At 49.9% G+C, this 21826-nt stretch overlaps 1 protein-coding gene across 1 annotated transcript; it reads right to left on the minus strand.

Annotated features, from left to right (window-relative positions):
• Positions 1-4580: 4580 nt before the first annotated feature.
• On the minus strand, positions 4581-10909 carry LOC139838286 (uncharacterized). The gene is made up of 4 exons (XM_071827689.1): positions 10429-10909; positions 10173-10349; positions 9955-10104; positions 4581-4823 (listed from the first exon to the last, which is right to left on the minus strand). Exons 1-4 carry the CDS (start codon positions 10450-10452, stop codon positions 4581-4583), a joined length of 594 nt encoding a protein of 197 aa, XP_071683790.1. The 5' UTR covers positions 10453-10909.
• Between the last annotated feature and the right edge of the window lie 10917 nt (positions 10910-21826).

The following is a 21826-nucleotide window of genomic DNA, read 5'->3' on the forward strand; positions in this document are numbered from 1 at the left end:
ATGTCGCGCCGTGGCCGCCGAAATCGCCACGCGGCCGCGACGTAAGCGCTCGCCGCCAGCTCCGGCGTGTTGTACGTGCCGAGGGTGAGGCGGAAGCCACCGGCGCGCATCTCGGCGTAGAACCTACCGTTCGGACGCGCTCGAACGCCACGAAAACCGGACGACCCGCGGCGGTGCGGCGGCATCCCGGAGAAGAATGAGGGGAGGCGGCGGCGACGCGTGGCGCGGGGAAGCGACAGGTGAAGTTTCCGTGGCGGTTGGTTGCGCGCGCATGCGGCGCTTTATAGCGCGCGCGAAGCAACGCGGCAAGTTTGGCGACACGTGGCGCGAGGAAGCGACGGGGCATGGCACGTGGAAGCGGAGCCTACACGTTGCACGGCGGCGGCGGGGCGAGGCACGTGGAAGCGGCGGCGACACGTGGCATGGGGAAGTGACACGTGGCACGGCGGCGGCGGCGAGCCAGTAGAAAAGAAAAAGAAAAGGGGGGCTGATCCAAACACATCACGGATAATATAATTCACATGATCCATACAAAGTTTGGAACAAATTTTCCTCAAAAAGTTTGTTACAATAAATTATTACACATCATTTCTTCCCTTGTGTCCCTTGCATACGATTGTGCCGTAACCATGGAGCATCCTCATCATTTAACCTAATGCTTGGGTCAGTGTTCACTTTGAAGGGTGGAATTTCACCAAACTTATTATAATCTTCTGACATGTCTATCTTGTCCTCCACTCCCACGATGTTTCTTTTCCCTGAAAGAACTATGTGGCAATTTGGATCATCGCATGATGTACTCGTTTTCTTATCTTTCCTTTTCCTCGGTTTGCTACTCATGTCCTTCACATAGAAAACCTGAGCGACATCTTTGGCTAGGACGAATGGTTCATCAAGGTAACCAAGATTGTTGAAATCCACCATTGTCATTCCGTATTGCTCGTCCACCTTTACCCCACCTCCTGTTAGCTTGAACCATTTGCACCGGAACAAAGGGACCTTAAAGGAGGGTCCATAGTCAAGTTCACATATCTCCTCTATGTAACCATAATATGTGACCTTTGCCCATTCTCGGTTGCTGCATCAAAGCGGACACCACTGTTTTGGTTGGTGCTCTTTTTATCTTGGGCGATCGTGTACAATGTATTCCCATTTATCTCGTACCCTTGGAAAGTTGATATAGTCGAAGATGGTGACTTGGCCAACATGTACAGCTGATCTTCAACATCATTGTCACTCATTAAATGTTTTCGCAACCAACCACCGAAAGTCTCCATGTGGACCTTTGTAATCCAGGATTCAGGCTTCCCCGGGTTGTTCGAGCGTAAAATATTCTTGTGTTCCTCGAAGTACGGAGCCACCAAGCTGGAATTTTTTAGAACTATGTGGTGTGCTTCAGTCAAAGAATGGCCGTCCAAACATATCGTCGATTTCCTTCCGATCGTGCCTTTTCCACTTAGTCTCCCCTCGTGCCGCGATTGAGGAAGACCAATCGGCTTAAGGTCAGGAACATAGTCAACACAAAACTCAATTACCTCCTCATTTCCATAGCCCTTGGCGATGCTTCCTTCTGGCCTTGCACGGTTACGAACATATTTCTTTAATACTCCCATGAACCTCTCAAAGGGGAACATATTGTGTAGAAATACAGGACCGAGAATGGAAATCTCTTCGACTAGGTGAACCAGGAGGTGCGTCATAATATTGAAGAAGGATGGTGGGAACACCAACTCGAAACTGACAAGACATTGGACCACATCGTTCTGTAACCGTGGTAGATCTTCTGGATTGATTACCTTCTGAGAGATTGCATTGAGGAATGCGCATAGCTTCACAATGGCTACTCGAACATTTTTCGGTAGGAGCCCCCTCAAAGCAATCGGAAGCAATTGCGTCATAATCACGTGGTAGTCGTGAGACTTCAGGTTTTGGAACTTTTTCTCCGCCATATTTATTATTCCCTTTATATTCGACGAGAAGCCAGACAGGACCTTCATACTGCTCAGGCATTCAAAAAAGATGACCTTCTCTTCTTTGGTAAGAGCGTAGCTGGCACGACCTTGAAACCTTTCCGGATGCCGGTCTTCTGGGTCTTTCAAACGTTGCTGGTCCTGCCGTGCTTCCTTTGTATCATTTGTCTTCCCATACACGCCCAAGAAGCTTAGCAGGTTCACGCGAATATTCTTCGTAACATGCATCACGTCGATTGCAAAGCGGACATCTAGGACTTTCCAATATTCTAGCTCCCAAAATATAGATTTCTTCTTCCACATGGGTGCGTGCCCGTCAACTCCCTGTGGAACTGATTGTCCGCCAGGACCCTTTCCAAAGATGACTTTCAAATCCTTGACCATATCAAATACATCAGCACCAGTACGTTCCGTAGGCTTCGGCCGGTGATCTGCCTTGCTGTTGAAATGCTTGCCTTTCTTTCTTAAGTTATGTTGTCGGGGAAGAAATCGACGATGCCCCAGGTACATTCTTCTTACAACTATCCAAATATATACTTTCAGTCTCATGTAAGCAGTGCGTGCATGCCTTGTATCCCTTATTTGCCTGTCCCGAAAGGTTACTAAGAGCAGACCAATCATTGATGGTTACGAAAAGCAACGCTCGTAGGTCAAATTCCTCTTCTTTGTGATCATCCCACACACGTACACCAGGTCTGCCCCACAACTGTAAAAGTTCATCAACTAATGGCCTTAGGTACACATCGATGTCGTTGCCGGGTTGCTTCGGACCTTGGATGAGCACTGGCATCATAATGAACTTCCGCTTCATGCACAACCAAGGAGGAAGGTTGTAGATGCGTAGAGTCACGGGCCAGGTGCTATGGCTGGAGCTCTGCTCGCCAAAAGGATACATGCCATCTGTACTTAGACCAAATCTTAAGTTCCCTGCGTCACCTGCAAAATCTTTGAACTCTCTGTCGATCTTTCTCCATTGCGTTCCATCAGCGGGGTGTTTCAACTCCCCGTCCGACTTACGGTCCTCTTTGTGCCATCGTAACAACTTGGCATGCTCTTTGTTCCTGAACAGACGTTTCAACCGTGGTATTATAGGAGCATACCACATCACCTTGGCGGGAAGCCACCAGGGTCATCTCCTCTGATCTTATAACGCAATGCAGTGCATACTGGGCATTCATTCAAATTCTCGTATTCACCGCGGTACAAGATGCAGTCGTTAATGCATGCATGTATCTTCTGAACCTCTAAACCTAGAGGGCAGACAACCTTCTTTGCTTCGTACGTACTGGCGAGCAACTCGTTATTCTTTGAAAACATATTCTTCATCATTTTCAGCAACTTTTCAAATCCTGAGTCAGATAGACCTTCATGTGCCTTCCATTTCAGCAAATCCAGACCATTATCGCATCCTGGGTACAGCGACTTTTTGTGATCCTCTAACATGCGATCCAAATTCTTCCTCTCATTTTCAGTTTCGCAGCCTCTCCGTGCATCAGCAATGGTCCGACCAAGATCATCAGCGGGCTCATCACATGCCTCTTCTTCACCTTCCCCTTCACCTTCCCCTTCTGCTTCCCCTCCTTCAGCATCCTCCATGAAAGTATCACCGAAATGATCAGGATAGTTATCATCGATGATAGCATCCCCTTCTTCATTTTCTTCCATTCTAACCCCTCTTTCTCCATGCTTGGTCCAACAATTATAGCTTGGCATGAAACCGTGTCAAAGCAGGTGGACGTGAACGGTTCTTGAGGAAGAGTAACCCTTCTGATTCTTACAGGCAGCACATGGACAGATAACAAAACCTTCCTGCTTGTTCGCATTATCCACTGCGAGAAAATCATGCAAACCCGTAATGAACTCGCCCGAGAGTCGGTTACCGTACATCCATTGCCGATTCATCTGCATTATTATTATATAAAGTATATAATTAACCATCATGCATTTGTTAAACTAACTAGCTAGAAATAATAGAAATTAAACTATGAACTACACATGCATATTTATCAATGACATATGAAAGCTTCAAGTTGCTAACCGCGATCGAGGAGGAAAAATAAATGAGAAAGCTTAAGTGTGGCTCGGACACTTCATATTTGTTTTATGTGAACACAAGTCGCATCATGCTCTCGGGCATTTCATCGAACACCTCTTATGCATAAGAGGAGAAAAGCCAAACCCACCACCCCTTGTGAATAGAAGTGAAACACCAAGAGCTCACACACAAGCCGAGTGTGCTGCAGCAGTATTTATAGTTGTGGGCCTTTAGTCCCGGTTGGCCTGGTTCTCGGGTCAGGCCTGAGAACCTTTAGTCGCGGTTGGCCAGGCCAACCGGGACTAAAGGTCTGCCCGTACACCAGCTGTCCACCCAGGCCGTTGGGCCCAGAGCTTTAGTCCCAGTTCCCCTGCCGAACCTGGACTAAAGACCCCATTAGTCACGGTTCAAAATGTTTGGAGACTAATGGGGTGGTATGGAAGCCCCTTTTTCTACTAGTGAGGAGATGCGACTTGAGGGATTCGATTCATACAATATGTATAGAAATTGCATAGTATTTAGTAGTTGTTTAATTCAAATGAACATATTCTTTTTTTGCGAATAGGACACCGGCATCAAAAGAAACCTCGAACAGTACAAAGCATCCCAAGAAAAACGAAAATAACAATGAGATCCTTGAGAAGCCCTTCATCTTCAACCTCCAGACCATGTCGATGGCGCACCGCCGCTGCCGCTCCTCCCTGTGTCGGCATGACGTTGTTGGTTGCGGACAGGAAGTCGCCGAACAGGTCAAAAAGACCACATCCATCCCGGAGACGAAGAAGTAGGATGAACTGCCGATGAAGCTCCTTGACGATCTGAAGATCCCCACAGCCAGACGAAATCCTCGAAGACCACACCGTACCCACAAGCTTCTCGACGTTGCCGTCGAGATGGGGTTGAAGCTGGGAAAACGCTATTGCACGAAGCGCCGCCGCCACCACCCGAGCGCTGCCCCTACAAACAAAAACCCTAAAAACGGAGCCCTCCTACCGACGAGATCCGCGATCTGCTGTACCTCTGATGACGACTACTAGCAACGCCAAAAAAATCTTTATATGTTGGGACTCAAAGTGCAGAGTATTGTATAAAGGGAGTGTCTTCCCCACAAGGGTGACTCAAGGGTTTATATCGAACTCTCAGGGAACTGGATGGAAAAAGTATTCTCTTCTCTCTTCTTCAAGCAATCATGCAAGTAAGTAAATGTCTTGTGTTCCCGACTCCACCGTGTGGTTGTCAAGCACAAGGTTTCGCGTAAGTAAATAACACAAGTAGTAATAAAATAAGTAGTAAACTAAACTAGATAAAGCAACTAAGTAAAAACTATAAACAGATTGATTATTTTTGGTGTTTTGGATGCAAGTAAGAAAGATAAATATTTTTGTATTTTTAGAATAAAATAGTGCAGCAAATAGAAAACAATGTGAATGTAAAGGTGTTTCTTATGATAAAAAGTGAACCGGGGTTCATGGGTTCACTTGACTATTCTCTCGTAAGGTTGTGGTGGATAAAAAACAATTCATCAATGAGATATGAAGGTGCAAATCATATTGTATGTAAGAACAGAATTAATATGGGCATCACGTTCTAACATAGAGATGATGCAACACATCTCTCTTATGCTCCACAAGAATGAAACTTCATCAATGTTGTATTAAGAATTAACAGAGCATAGCAATAAGTACTTTGACATGAAGTTTGAACATCAAATATGCTACCTTGAACAAACAAGATCATCATTACTGTCACATGATGAACATAGCACATGCATTCACTTTATCCCTATTGAGGTAGCAAAAGAAGGCAAACCCATAATAGCTCTTGAACATATTGTCACTATCCAATTACTAAAACCTTGCTATCCCATCTAACACACACATCAACCCACACACGGTCTTGCATAGATGTTGGATCAGAACATAAACTTAAGAACGGGGTACATAATATGCATCTATCAACACATGTCACAAATATAATAAGATCACATCTCATGTAACAATATCATAGAATAAGGATCCACCACATAGGTATTACAAATATGGCCATAATCATGATAGGCAGCTCATATGGCACTAAGTACTATGAAGAACATGAGAGAAATAGATCATGCTACTGCCACATACCCGTAGTCCAAAGGTGGACTACTCCCTCTTGGTCATGGTGATGATGATGAAGACGTTGGAGGAGGTGGAGATCCATCCGACGGTGATCCCGACGGAGTTTCCCCCTCCAATCTTCTCTGCATCAGCCTCCGTTTTGGTGTTTCTGTTTTTCTGCGGCGCTCTCCTCTCGAGAACTCTTCGGGGCTATATATATAGTCATTTTTAGGACAAAATACGTAGGTGGACGAAAGAATCAGGACAATCGGACGATCGAGGAGCGAACGGAGGTGAGTGGCGTGGCCAGACTTATGGGTCGCGCCACCTGGTCTCGTTCGGCCCTCGGGCTTCTCCAGGTGTGCTCCACAATCCATTGTGTTCCTCCCGGTGAAAAAATGATGCTCCATAAATTTCAGGTCAATTTGAATCCGTATAGGTATCTGAAAGTAAAAAATACGCGAAACAGGGTTTTTCCTATTCTGCAAGATTATAAACCAAATAAAAAGGGTCATTGGTAAATCCCCCTAAATCAATGTAAAACATGATATTATCATCATATATGTTGCAAATATGTGGAAATTTAATATGATAAAGGATAAAATTCATGTATGCATTTTACATGCATCAACCTCCATGGCTCGAAGGCCACAGAGACGGCCAGATCGGAGGCGGCCGCCGACAAGAGGCAGAGGAACCCTAATCGCCTCCTGAGGACCCCCTCACGAGTGAAGGGGTACGTGCGTGCGTAAAACTGACTCAAATGAACATATTCTATAGGAACTAATTCTATAGAAATTTTATAGTGTAAATCCTACAGAAACAAAACATTAAATATGACATATATAATGTAGAAATTCATTTATTACAATTAAAGAGTAACTCATGTTCTTATATAATTCAACTAAACATGACATCGTTTCCTATTTATATGTTTTTTCTATCCTATAAATTAAAGAAGGCCTTAGCTAGAAGGTACACCAAACCGTGCAGGAATTTCCCTTCCCAACCTTGCATTCGTGAGGGAAAATACGTGGTTGACAATGACAATAGTGTCAGTGTGGCCAGCATTTCTGTAATTTACGTTACATACTAGTGATACTCCGTAAGCACGTACGCATGACTGCTGGGCTGGCTGATTCTTTTCTTATAAACTTATCTCATTAATTTACAAAAACAAAATCGATCGGTTGAAATTTGAAAATGATTTTCATTTTCAAGCATACTACCTTAAGTCAGAGAAAATAAAACTGTGGCATAAAGTCCTCCGTGTGGCTGCATGAGGAGTAATTCTTACACTTTATGTTTTCAAACAACGTTTTTCCCATCTAACATTTGAATTCACCATTCACCAAGCCTTAAGCAGCGTATGTGCGAAAAAAATGAAGAAAAGTTCGTGCCGCTACATCTGCAGAGGAAAAAAAACGCACGGGAAAAGACAGCTGCTGCCTCTCCAAAAGCCTAGCCGCCTCCACTTCAGCCTCCTCTATAGATCGGTTCCCCCTATTCCGGGCGGCTTCGCCAGCGTCGGGAGGAGTGGGAAACCCGATCTATACGTGGAGTTTTCAATAAAAGTAGTGTTTTCAGTTGATTATGTTAGGTTTTTGGTAGTTATCTTCTTGTTGGTTTCCCCTCAATGAAGATAGCATCGTCTGCAATAAGTGATCTTTGGGCTTTCGTTCGACGATGAGATCTCCTTTCCAACATCAATGGTGGTGTTGAAAGATTACAATCCTCTAGGTATGAGCCTTCAGATTTTGCTTCACCAGATCGATTTTGGATCTTTTATCGTTGTTGTCGCGAGAAGGATTATCCTCGCAGTTTTTGTGCCGGCTGCTACGTTCTCGATAATGGTGATTCGTACTCTCGGCTCTCCATCGACCACGACAAATCTAGTCGGTTGTTATTCCCTGACATACTGGTGTTGATACTCTTGCCGATGTTAAATGACCGCTTTAATGGTTAAGTGCGTGCACGCAGCTTTGGCATTGCGGCTAAAAAAATTATGTGAGAACTTTCGTCGGTATTTACAGGTCTATGATTCATTATTTATCTTTGGCTGCCTTCGGAAGAGTATAAGATTGTGTTCTGGAAGAAGAAAGAGTTTAAAGATCTCGAACATTTGTTACTATTTTTCACTACAGGAATCTGCCCAGATGCCGACGGCCGCCGGCCCTCGGCGTAGCACCGCCTAGCCCTCGGCGTACGCTACGCCGACGGTGGCCCTCGGTGTAGCTCCTCGGGGAAGGTAGGCCTCGGCGCTGCCAACGTGGCCCTCGGCGTATCGTCGACCGTCGGCGTAGACGGAGTGGGCCGACGGCTGGCCCACCCGTCGGCGTATGAGCCCTCGGTGTAGCACGTTAACGGGCACAATCAAGCTGACGGCCGTTATACCTACGCCGAGGGGGTTGCCGTCGGCGTACGTTGCGACGTGGCGCAGCCTGGGTAGCTCTGGCGCCCGCTACGCCGAGGGGGTTGCCGTCGGCGTACGCTGCGACGTGGCACAACCTCGGCAGCTCTGTCGCCGGCTACGCCGAGGGGGGGGGCCGTCGGCGTACAATGCGACGTGGCGCAGCCTGGGCGCCTCTGGCTCTGGCTACACCGAGGGGTTGCCCGTCGGCGTATGCTGACCATTTGGTCCTGGTCGATCCTATGCCCAGGGGGCGGCCGTCGGCGTACGATGACCATTTGGTCCTGGTCGATCCTATGCCGAGGGGATAGCCGTCGGCGTAGCAGTGCAATTTTTTCAGATTTTTGCTGTTTCGGCTATTCCCAGGTTTGCACAGTTAAATAGCACATAAATTCACAAATATTTCACAGGAACTTCACAGGAGCCTCACATGTGCAAATATACATAACATGAAGTGCATGAAATGCAAATAGGTACAAATCTCTCATAACATTGCATACATAGTGTCATAGTGTCGATAAGAGATACATGGGACAACTAGAGGAGCTCGTCACCGCTAAACACCGGCCCGGGCCGATTCCTTCCGGTAGAAGCTGCGGAAGAACCACCGGGAGAAGGACCGGGAGAAGTACCGGGAGAAGTACCGGGAGTAGCACCGGGAGAAGGACCACCATGATGAACCGGTGTGATCTCCCTCCCACCACCCTGATTTCCGGAACATCCCGTTCCCTACACACATGTTCTCGAGATGTTAGCAATTTGCGAGGCAAAGGAAAGCCGTAGTATTCGGTTTGGCGAAGAACTTACCGTTGTTCTCCCATAGTACTCCGCAGCGAAATTTTCCTTCGATGGCATGTTTGGCGCCGGCCCCGGAAAGGGAGGCATCGGCCCTAAATCCGCTGTCTGTCCAGTTTGATTGGCCACCATCGACGCCTGCAAGATAGTTTACATGTCAGTCTTTGCAGAAATGAAGCATCAAACTAGGGGAAAGTGGGACTTGTCATCATTTGCGAAAACAAAGGTTGGAACTTACATGTATATATGCCATGTACTCCATGAACTGCTGCTGGTGCTGGTTGAAGGCCACCTGATATTCTTGATGAGCGGCCACGTAGGCGGCCTCGAAGTCAGGCTACAATTTCACAAATTCATGTCTCGTTAGCACTTAGCAATGTATGAACGAAAGTCGGAAAGAGGATGGAAATGAGGGAAACTTACGTCGTATGCGGGTTGTTGCCGAGCCCGGCGACGAGGCGGGAGAGGGGGGCTGTCCTTGGTGAGTCCCGCCTTGAGACACGTGAAGGTCGTGGTGAGGGTATGCTTGACGGCCTTGTTCAGCATGGCGAGACGGCCATGCGGCAACCCTCCGGATGACAGGACCAACGACTCCTCGTCGACCTCCGCGCTCATGGGGTCATCCACCTCCGGGTGACGATGCCTCACCATCTCGCAGTAGTTCTCGACGTCCTCGGCGTAGGTGCCGAAGTACTCAGGGAGCGAGGGCTGAGGCTGCGAGAGATCGGGCTTCTTAAGCCGCATCTTGTTGTATATCTCGAGGTCAGACATCTCCTCCTCGGGTCCTAACGCGGCCCTCTGCATCGCGAAAGGAAATGTTGTGAGTACCAACTTTGAACCTGAAGGAAAATAAAATGTATACATACCGTCTTCCCCTTGTAGCGCTCGTAGCTGAGGTTTCCCCCACAGTGTGTGCCACCGTCGCCTCGGTTCTCCGCGTTCCGCCTCGCCACGGCTGCAAAGTCCTCGTCCATCTTGAGCCACCTCGTCCTAACCATCTCCTCCCATGCCTCGGCATGCGGCTCGGCCCAATCGGGGATAACCTGAAAATGCAATACTCAACTCAATCTAATGCAATCGCAACTTAGTAGCAATGTAGAATCTCATTGACATTTTACTCACCGACATGTAGTCCTCCACCGTCATCTCGTACTCGGCCTTAGCATTCTTACCGACAATGTCCGGCTTATGGACCCTCTCGCCTCTCTCTGCCCAGAAGTGACCCGCGGACGTGATCCTTTGGTTGTACCACACCTGCGGTGTCAACCTCTCACAAGTCGCCCGCAAAGTCCTGTTCGCGGCCGTCTCCTCAACCTCGGGCGCCACACGATAAAAACACTTCAATCATGCAAAAAACAATTGTGAGATTCATGAGTTAGAACATTGGGGTCATCAAATATGAACGAAGCTCGAGAAAATATGTCTTACCCAAAACTTTGTCATCACGGCCTCAGCAGCCGTCGGGAAGCCTACGCCAGGGGCACTCTCGTAGTCCGTCCAAGTAGTGGCTAGCTTCTTCTCGCCAGCTGGGACAGTGCCGAGGGGATAGTACTTGCCCGGCCAGAACTTCCTAAGCAAAGCTCCAATCATGCTGCTAGGCAGGCGCCCCTTGACCCCCGGAGGAAATATCCAATTGCTGCACATGAAAATCAAACATTAGCACATGAAAATCAAACATTAGTACATGAAAATCGAAATTGCCAAATTAGTACACTTACTCAGGGCCAGCAGGAATAATAAGGGTCTTCGCCTCATGGGTCTTAGGCTCCTTCCTCTCATCGGGGACTCTCGCTTCCCCACGAATCTTCAGTGCCTTCGGCCGCCCATCCTCCTCCGGAGTCTCAAACCCGCGGCTAGAGTCCTCCTCGGCTCTAGACTCCGTCTCCGCCTCCTCTCTAGACGTCCCCTCCAAAAAGAACCCGGAAGCAACGTCGCCTGAAGCCGAGGGTGGTGGCTCAAAGTCCGGTCCTCCCCAGCCACCTCCACCTCCACCTCCACCTCCACCTCCACCTCCACCTCCTCCCAAGCCACCTCCAGCTCCACCACCTCGTCCCCGTCCTCGTCCTCGTCCTCGTCCTCCTCCTCCTACCGCGCCGTCCTCGTAACGCGGATTGCGACGCGGTTTCCTCTCACTCCTTCTAACATTGTTCTTGCGTTGTTGCATCTTCTTAAGCAAGCTCGACGAGTCCTCCTTGCCGCCGCTCATATTGTTCAATCACCTGCATTGAGAAAGAGAAAACAATTAAGAAGCATGTTGAAAAATATATAAATAGTAAGCATAAAGACACTAAACAATTAAGAAGCATGTTCAAAAATATATAAATACTAAGCATAAAGATACTAAACAATAAAGAAGCATGTTGAAAAAAATATAAATACTAAGCATAAAGATACTAAACAAATAAGAAGCATGTTGAAATATAAACACATAAAAGACCCTCACCAGCCGTCATCAATCTCATCGTCAATCTCATTTTGTTTCTCCTTGCCACTATCACTATCACTATCTTTTGAGTAGTAAGTTGGATTTTGATAGACGGGTGGAGGCTCATCATCGCTATCATCTTCCACTTGTAACTTCTCGAGCATATCTATGTCCTTTAGATCCACCACTGACTCACCACGAGTTTCTGCATCGTTCCTGAGGTCCTCTTCAAGAACACATTCTAACTCAAAGTGCCCGAAGTCCTCTTCCTCTTGATAGAAAATTCCCTCGTATGTTACAGGGTCAATGTTGTTGTAATCGTCCTCGGAGGGAATCGGTAGGTTACCATGTGGTGATACCTGGAACACGACTTCCCAGCCGTTGAGGGCCGCTTTCTGGCATGGGTACGGCAAATAATAAACTTGCTTGGCTTGGTGAGCAACAATATAGACATCGGCTCCGGTATAGGTGGTGGAAGGCTTAACTTCAACTAACCCAATGGACTTGGTAATTCTCTGTCCACCTCTTGGGTCGAACCAATGACACTTGAACACAACGAGATTGAGTTGTTTGTTTGTACGGTTGAAGGTCAGCTCGTATACATTCTCTAACCTCCCGTAGTAATCAAATGTATCGGATCCTTTAGTGAAGACACCAGTATTTATCGTTTTTGGATTCGCCCGGCCCTTCTGGTGTGTCTCTGTATGGAATCGAAACCCATTCACGTCATACTTCTCATACTTCATGACGTCACGGTTACAACCTTGGGAAACACATCTCAACTCATCTGTCATCTCAACGTTTGCATCAGCTCCCTACAAGCACGGTTCAAATTTGTTGTGTGCATTAGTTACGTGGAATAACAGGGACAAGTCACATATTGGTAGGTAAGAGGGACAGCTTAGACATTACTTTTTTCATGAACCAAGACACAAAGTTTATTTTTACTTCGGGAGCACCCTCTTTCAGTAGAGTCTCCAACTCCGCGCCCGTGGGATCGCGCGGAAGCCACCACTGTTCATCCGTGAATTCGCTGAAAGGATACAATAAGCATTAGACCGAGTTGAGTGTAGGTGATCGAAACTAGATACAATAAGCATTACACCATGTTACCTAATGAAATCGTGACCGCCATCGTCGTCGTCCCCCCCACCACTTCCTTCATGTTCATAAGCACATAGAGCATTATGCAATCCTTCTCTTCCCTCTCCAATCTATATTTTTGTCCTTTACCAGCCTTGCCACCGGGACATTGGAATAGTTGAAGCTTGGGGTCATTCATGGGCACGTCGACATTGTAACGAGAGACCGGGTTATGCAGAGTGGGAACTTCATCAGATAGTACGTTGTTGCGGCATCTGCCATCTCCCGAAGGCACGTTGCCTCAGCTATGCATGCTTCAATCTTGGCTTTGTTTCCAGTTATCTTCCGAATATACTTGAACTCTCTCTCAATACAAAACTGCCACCGAAACTGCACTGGGCCACCCAATAGTGCCTCGTTTGCGAGGTGCACAATGAGATGTGCCATCGGAGTAAAGAAGCCTGGCGGAAAGATCATCTCCAAATTGCATAGCAACTCCGGCACTTGAACTTGCAGCTTCTCAATAACCTTAGGACATATCTGCTTAGCACAGAGCGTGCGGAAGAAATGGCTCAACTCCGCGAGCACTCGCCATATTTTCTCGGGGAGATACCCTCGAAGCATCACCGGCATCAGCCGCTCAATCCATATATGATAGTCGTGACTCTTGAGCCCGGTGACTTTTCCCGTCGAAAGATTGACTCCCTTGCTCATATTCGAACAATAACCATCAGGGAACATCACAACGTATTTTAGCCACTTGAATGCCTCCTTCTTTTGGATGGAATCAAGGCAGAAGTCGGCGTGCGGCTTGAACCAATTCTTTCGACGGCCGCAGGACGTTGCATGTGTAATTTCTTCCTATCACAGAGCTTCTCAACATCGACTCTAGCCTTGACATTATCCTTTGACTTCCCGGGAATGTTTAGGCACGTGTGAAATAAGGACTCCGCGACATTCTTTACGGTGTGCATCACATCGATGTTATGGGGAAGTTCGAGGTCCTTGTAATACTCGAGCTTCGTTAAGGCTGCCTCGTGAGTCCGGTTGTGCGTTACACCATATCCCTCAAATTGATGGCCAGCTTCCGATGCCGCTGGCACGAGAGCACGTAGCTCGGCATCAACAGCTATACCATCGAACTTTGGCACCTCTGTTACTTCATGCACAACTTTGCCTTTCTTGAAGTTCTTTTTGTCTTCTCTGAACGGATGCCTCCGTTTGAGGTAATGCTGCCGATTCGTGTCAAACGCAACATACTTGCGACCCTTATTTAGCCAAAGGAACTCAAGTCGATGCCTGCACACTGGGCATGGCCATTTACCAGCTGTACACCATCCGCATGTTAGGGCGTACCCGGGCATGTCATGCATGGTATACTGCAACCAAACTTTCATGCAGAAGTTTGTCTTCGATGCTCGGTCGTACGTCAACGTCCCGTGGTGCCAAGAGTGGTTCAAATCTTCCACAATCGGCTGCATGTAGACACTCAAGTTCTTCCCCGGGTAATGGGGCCCTGGAATGATCGGCGACGAAACATGGTCTTCCTCGTCATTAGGACTCCGGGAGGGAGATTGAGCGGAATTACAAACACGGGCCAACAATCGTAATTGGAATTCGACATACCATATGGATTGAAGCCATCTGTAGCTATCGCAATTCGACATTCCGAGCATCCGCTGCCATATGGGGGTATTTTCTATCAAAGTTCTTCCATGCATTGCCATCAGATGGATGTCCCATCTTCGTCCGCCCCTGATTGTCCTTTATTCGAGTCCCCATCTTGTGCCACGTCATCTGTTTGGCGGTCTCCTCAGTCAAGTAAAGCCGCTGGATTCTTTTTATGAATGGGAGATACCGAAGAATCGACTTTGCGATCTTTGACTGCCTCACCTGACCATCCTTTCCCGTTACCTCTTCATACCTAGAGGCCTTACAAATGGGACAGTACTTGTCCTCCGCAAACTGTTTCCAGAAGAGAACACAGCCATTTTCACAACAGTCTATCCTTTGATAATCCATGTTGAGCGCCGACATGAGTTGCCTCGTCTCGTGCAGGCTTTTAGGCAGACAATGCCCTTTGGGCAACATGTTACCAGTTGTTTTCAGACTTGCTTCGAAGCCGTCACGGGTGGTGTTGTACCGGGTCTTGTCGGCTAGACATTGGGAGATGGCATCGAGCTGAGAAATCTCGGCGCCATCGTACAGAGGCGTCTTAGCAGCGGCTATCATATCATAGAAGGCCTTCGCGGCTGGCTCTGGTTCCTCCGGTTCTGGAGGTTCCTCCGGTTCTGGCGGTTCCTCCCGTGAAGGTGGCGACTCTGGCATGTGGGCATCGACAAGATCATCTAGAAAGTCTCTAACCCCATCGTACTCATTGCCATTGAGCCGCTGCCGCATCACCTCACCTCTGTCACGTTCGTGCTCATCAAAGTCGATCTGCGTGACGTAACGAGGCATATACCCATATTGCAGAAGGTGTTTAAACATGTCATCCTTTCCACGACGGTGATGCTTCAAGCAACGATTGCACGGGCAAAGTGGCTGAACCTTCTGTTTTGTACCACGCGCCAACTCCTTCACTAAATGCCAAGTCTTCCTTATCCACTCATCTGTTTTATTAGTCGCACTAACACGGCCGGTGTACATCCATCCATTATCAGCCATCCTCTGCTCTATTGGAAGCCAAACGACAAGCATAGCATTTATATCAAATAGGAAAATGCATCATATTTTAATTTTTTAACAGTAAAACGAATGCATCAACCTACATCTCTACTAGGTGGGCTCCTAGCAGCCGCCGGATCCCTAGATTGAGTACGTTCTCCATGCTCTACCCGGTCCGAGTCAAAATTTCGGCAGCACCTCCCCGCTGCTCTCCGATACACGTCTCGCCAAAAAGACAAGAGGATGTGCATCCGGAGAACAACGGTGAGGCGCTGCCGAAATCTGACTCGGACCGGGCAGAGCATGGAGAACGTACCCAACTACGGATCCGCCGACTGTCCCGTAAATGCCGCAAGCGTTACGGTTGAAAATATGCCGACCACTAATGCATATTTATCCGCGTAACGCTTGAGGACGGGAAGTGACACCTAGGTGACGCAACTTGACTTGGAAAATGAATCTAGTGACATAAATAAAATGCGGAGAAGAAGTTGGAAATTTTGCTCACCCTCGGCTGTAGAGGAAGTAGTCGAACAACCGACTGTCGATGTCGGCGACCGTCGAGAAGCGCGTCACGCCGGGGTGCTCACGACGAGGCGGTCACGGCATAGCCTATTACAAATCCGCATTCAGGGTCAGCGTTAGTGGAATAGAAACATAGAATCTACATACCAAAAGATGACAAATTCACAAACTAGCAACTGAACAAATAAACTACAAACAGCGGCGCATCATATCCCAGTAATTTGACAGCAATTGGACAATATTTGTGTCTTAGAGCAAGTCCAGTAATTGGAGTTTGGAGAAAACCTCACTTAATTTCCCAAACAATTGGACTTCATCCACAAATTAATTGGATAGAAAGCAGTACCAAATAACAAACAGTAGCAAGCACTAGCAAAATAAACAGAGAACTTATGCATAACAAAAATGAAAAAAAAACAGGGGCTAACCTAGCTTACCATGTGCAGGCCGGGTGCGGGCACGGGTGCGAGGTGGAGGAGGGCGGCGCGAGGAGGAGGCCGGCGACGGGAGGAGGGCCGGGCCGGGGCAAGGAGGTGGGCGGCGCCGGGAGGAGGGCCGGGGCGAGGTTGGGGATGAGAGGAGGAGGGCCGGGCGAGGGGGGCCGGGCGCGGTGGCGGGCGCGGCGTGGCGGAGGGCGGCGAGGGGTGGTGGGGCACGGGCGGGTGGTGGTGGGGGTGGGGAGGAGCGGCGGGCAGCAGGCGGCGGCAGCGGCGTCGGGCGGGAGGCGGTGGCGGCAGCAAGGCGTCGGGCGGGAGGAGGAGGGGGAGGAGCAGCGGCGGGCAGGAGGCGGCGGCGGCGTCGGGCGGGAGGAGGAGGGAGGAGGAGCAGCGGCGGGCAGGCGGCGGCAGCAAGGCGTCGGGCCGAGGAGGAGGAGGAGGGGAGCAGCGGCGGGCAGGAGGCGGCGGCAGCGGCGTCGGGCGGGAGGCGGTGGCGGCGTCGGGCGGGAGGCGGCGGCGGCGGCGGGCGGAGGCGGCGGCGGCAAGGCGGGCAGGAGGCGGCGGCGGGCTTGGGGGAGGGCGCGGGACTTGGGGAAAATGGGCGGGCTTTGGCGCGAGGAGGAGGCCGACCAGGGGATTTTTTCGGGCTCAGATCCCCAGCTACGCCGAGGGCCACCCATACGCCGAGGGCCACCCTCGGCTTAGCCAGGTGCATTTTTTTAATTTTTTTATTTTTTCTTTCATTTTTTCTTTCATTGTATCTTTCATGGTCTAAAGAAGAACCACAGAGTATATATACCAGACAAAGGGATATGGGATCACATACATGGTATATATTTTTATGAGTTGTGCATGTTATCTTATTAAATTTGTTATTACGCCATGCGAAAATAGGTAAAATCTATTATTTTATGTCGTTTTAGTTTGATAGAGCTTTATTCTTACAATGATGAACCCATGGTGTACCAATGTTGTTGAATACTATTTCATGTTCATCGTATGTCATAATAATATTTCGATGTATGTGGGATTCCCAGATGGCTTCCGCGCGCATATGGCATGTGATAGGTGGTGCGTAGGAGGTATCCTACCACCGCGCGGAGGTCCCGCGCGATACTGAAATGCGCGCCATGTAGCTGCTTCACAAAAAAAAGCCCTTCCGGCACCCCGAAAATGGAAAAACCGTCGCCCGTGGTTCGGATTGGAAATCCGCGACCGGGGCCTTGCTTCCCATCCTAAGGCCCACGCACGTGCCAAATATGGCCTCGTTCCGACAAACTATGTGGTGAAACGGGCCGTTTCCTACTCATTTCCCCTAAAAGCCATAGAACTCCGGACGAGATAGCCCTGTTCGTGAAGGGTTCTCCAAGATAATTTCCGTATCCCAGTTCCGTCTTTTGCAGTGGTTACTAGGACACATAAAATGACGCCACGCGGCTCCGCTCGATTTTTTGGCTCCGTTTGCTTTGCCAACTGCGCAAAACGGGGCCGCCGGGACATGCGGTATGGCCGTACCGGGCGCGCGCGTGCACCCGTCCGCCAACGCGCGAAACGGAAAACATTTAGCACATAAAATGATGCATCCTAGACCTAAAAACATTTTTCCCTCCATTTATTGAGCGAAGGAAAGTGTGGCCCCAGTTCAAATCCGGTCAGTTTCCAGCGGATTCGGCGGGGCACCGCAGGAAGCGGGTGGGATTCCCAGATGGCTTCCGCGCGCATATGGCATGTGATAGGTGGTGCGTAGGAGGTATCCTACCGCCGCGCGGAGGTCCCGCGCGATACTGAAATGCGCGCCATGTAGCTGCTTCACAAAAAAAAGCCCTTCCGGCACCCCGAAAATGGAAAAACCGTCGCCCGTGGTTCGGATTGGAAATCCGCGACCGGGGCCTTGCTTCCCATCCTAAGGCCCATGCACGTGCCAAATATGGCCTCGTTCCGACAAACTATGTGGTGAAACGGGCCGTTTCCTACTCATTTCCCCTAAAAGCCATAGAACTCCGGACGAGATAGCCCTGTTCGTGAAGGGTTCTCCAAGATAATTGCCGTATCCCAGTTCCGTCTTTTGCAGTGGTTACTAGGACACATAAAATGACGCCACGCGGCTCCGCTCGATTTTTTGGCTCCGTTTGCTTTGCCAACCGCGCAAAACGGGGCCGGGACATGCGGTATGGCCGCACGGCGCGCGCGTGCACCCGTCCGCCAACGCGCGAAACGGAAAACATTTAGCACATAAAATGATGCGTCCTAGACCTAAAAACATTTTTCCCTCCATTTATTGAGCGAAGGAAAGTGTGGCCCCAGTTCAAATCCGGTCAGTTTCCAGCGGATTCGGCGGGGCACCGCAGGAAGCGGGTGGGATTCCCAGATGGCTTTCGCGCGCATATGGCATGTGATAGGTGGTGCGTAGGAGGTATCCTACCGCCGCGCGGAGGTCCCGCGCGCGATCTTGAAATGCGCGCCATGTAGCCGCTTCACAAAAAAAGCCCTTCCGGCACCCCGAAAATGGAAAAACCGTCGCCGTGGTTCGGATTGGAAATCCGCGACCGGGGCCTTGCTTCCCATCCTAAGGCCCACGCACGTGCCAAATATGGCCTCGTTCCGACAAACTATGTGGTGAAACGGGCCGTTTCCTACTCATTTCCCCTAAAAGCCATAGAACTCCGGACGAGATAGCCCTGTTCGTGAAGGGTTCTCCAAGATAATTGCCGTATCCCAGTTCCGTCTTTTGCAGTGGTTACTAGGACACATAAAATGACGCCACGCGGCTCCGCTCGATTTTTTGGCTCCGTTTGCTTTGCCAACTGCGCAAAACGGGGCCGCCGGGACATGCGGTATGGCCGTACCGGGCGCGCGCGTGCACCCGTCCGCCAACGCGCGAAACGGAAAACATTTAGCACATAAAATGACGCATCCTAGACCTAAAAACATTTTTCCCTCCATTTATTGAGCGAAGGAAAGTGTGGCCCCAGTTCAAATCCGGTCAGTTTCCAGCGGATTCGGCGGGGCACCGCAGGAAGCGGGTGGGATTCCCAGATGGCTTACGCGCCCATATGGCATGTGATAGGTGGTGCGTAGGAGGTATCCTACCGCCGCGCGGAGGTCCCGCGCGCGATACTGAAATGCGCGCCATGTAGGCGCTTCACAAAAAGCCCTTCCGGCACCCGAAAATGGAAAAACCGTCGCTCGTGGTTCGGATTGGAAATCCGCGACCGGGGCCTTGCTTCCCATCCTAAGGCCCACGCACGTGCCAAATATGGCCTCGTTCCGACAAACTATGTGGTGAAACGGGCCGTTTCCTACTCATTTCCCCTAAAAGCCATAGAACTCCGGACGAGATAGCCCTGTTCGTGAAGGGTTCTCCAAGATAATTGCCGTATCCCAGTTTCGTCTTTTGCAGTGGTTACTAGGACACATAAAATGACGCCACGTGGCTCCGCTCGATTTTTTGGCTCCGTTTGCTTTGCCAACTGCGCAAAACGGGGCCGCCGGGACATGCGGTATGGCCGTACCGGGCGCGCGTGCACCCGTCCGCCAACGCGCGAAACGGAAAACATTTAGCACATAAAATGACGCGTCCTAGACCTAAAAACATTTTTCCCTCCATTTATTGAGCGAAGGAAAGTGTGGCCCCGGTTCAAATCCGGTCGGTTTCCGGCGGATTCGGCGGGGCACCGCAGAAGCGGGTGGGATTCCCGAGATGGCTTCCGCGCGCATATGGCATGTGATAGGTGGTGCGTAGGAGGTATCCTACCGCCGCGCGGAGGTCCCGCGTGATACCGAAATGCGCGCCATGTAGCCGCTTCACAAAAAAAGCCCTTCCGGCACCCGAAAATGGAAAAACCGTCGCCCGTGGTTCGGATTGGAAATCCGCGACCGGGGCCTTGCTTCCCATCCTAAGGCCCACGCACGTGCCAAATATGGCCTCGTTCGACAAACTATGTGGTGAAACGGGCCGTTTCCTACTCATTTCCCCTAAAAGCCATAGAACTCGGACGAGATAGCCCTGTTCGTGAAGGGTTCTCCAAGATAATTGCCGTATCGATTCCGTATTTTGCGGTGGTGACTAGGACACATAAAATGACGCCACGCGGCTCCGCTCGATTTTTGGCTCCGTTTGCTTTGCCAATCGCGCAAAACGGGGCCGCCGGACATGCGGTATGGCCGCACCGGGCGCGCGCGTGCACCCGTCCGTCAACGCGCGAAACGGAAAACATTTAGCACATAAAATGATGCGTCCTAGACCTAAAAACATTTTTCCCTCCATTTATTGAGCGAAGGAAAGTGTGGCCCCGGTTCAAATCCGGTCGGTTTCCGTGATTCGGCGGGGCACCGCAGGAAGCGGGTGGGATTCCCAGATGGCTTCCGCGCGCATATGGCATGTGATAGGTGGTGCGTAGGAGGTATCCTACCGCCGCGCGGAGGTCCCGCGCAATACTGAAATGCGCGCCATGTAGCTGCTTCACAAAAAAAGCCCTTAGGCACCCGAAAATGGAAAAACCGTCGCCGTGGTTCGGATTGGAAATCCGCGACCGGGGCCTTGCTTCCCATCCTAAGGCCCACGCACGTGCCAAATATGGACTCGTTCAGACAAACTATGTGGTGAAACGGGCCGTTTCCTACTCATTTCCCCTAAAAGCCATAGAACTCCGGACGAGATAGCCTGTTCGTGAAGGGTTCTCCAAGATAATTGCCGTATCCCAGTTCCGTCTTTTGCGGTGGTTACTAGGACACATAAAATGACGCCACGCGGCTCCGCTCGATTTTTTGGCTCCGTTTGCTTTGCCAAGCTAGCAAAAACGGGGCCGCCGGGACATGCGGTATGGCCGCACGGCGCGCGCGTGCACCCGTCCGCCAACGCGCGAAACGGAAAACATTTAGCACATAAAATGACGCGTCCTAGACCTAAAAACATTTTTCCCTCCATTTATTGAGCGAAGGAAAGTGTGTCCCCAGTTCAAATCCGGTCAGTTTCCAGCGGATTCGGCGGGGCACCGCAGGAAGCGGGTGGGATTCCCAGATGGCTTCCGCGCGCATATGGCATGTGATAGGTGGTGCGTAGGAGGTATCCTACCGCCGCGCGGAGGTCCCGCGCGATCGATACCGAAATGCGCGCCATGTAGCTGCTTCACAAAAAAAAGCCCTTCCGGCACCCCGAAAATGGAAAAACCGTCGCCCGTGGTTCGGATTGGAAATCCACGACCGGGGCCTTGCTTCCCATCCTAAGGCCCACGCACGTGCCAAATATGGCTTCGTTCCGACAAACTATGTGGTGAAACGGGCCGTTTCCTACTCATTTCCCCTAAAAGCCATAGAACTCCGGACGAGATAGCCCTGTTCGTGAAGGGTTCTCCAAGATAATTGCCGTATCCCAGTTCCGTCT

Source organism: Lolium perenne, chromosome 3 (genome assembly GCF_019359855.2).
Source record: "Lolium perenne isolate Kyuss_39 chromosome 3, Kyuss_2.0, whole genome shotgun sequence".
Lineage (NCBI taxonomy): Eukaryota > Viridiplantae > Streptophyta > Magnoliopsida > Poales > Poaceae > Lolium > Lolium perenne.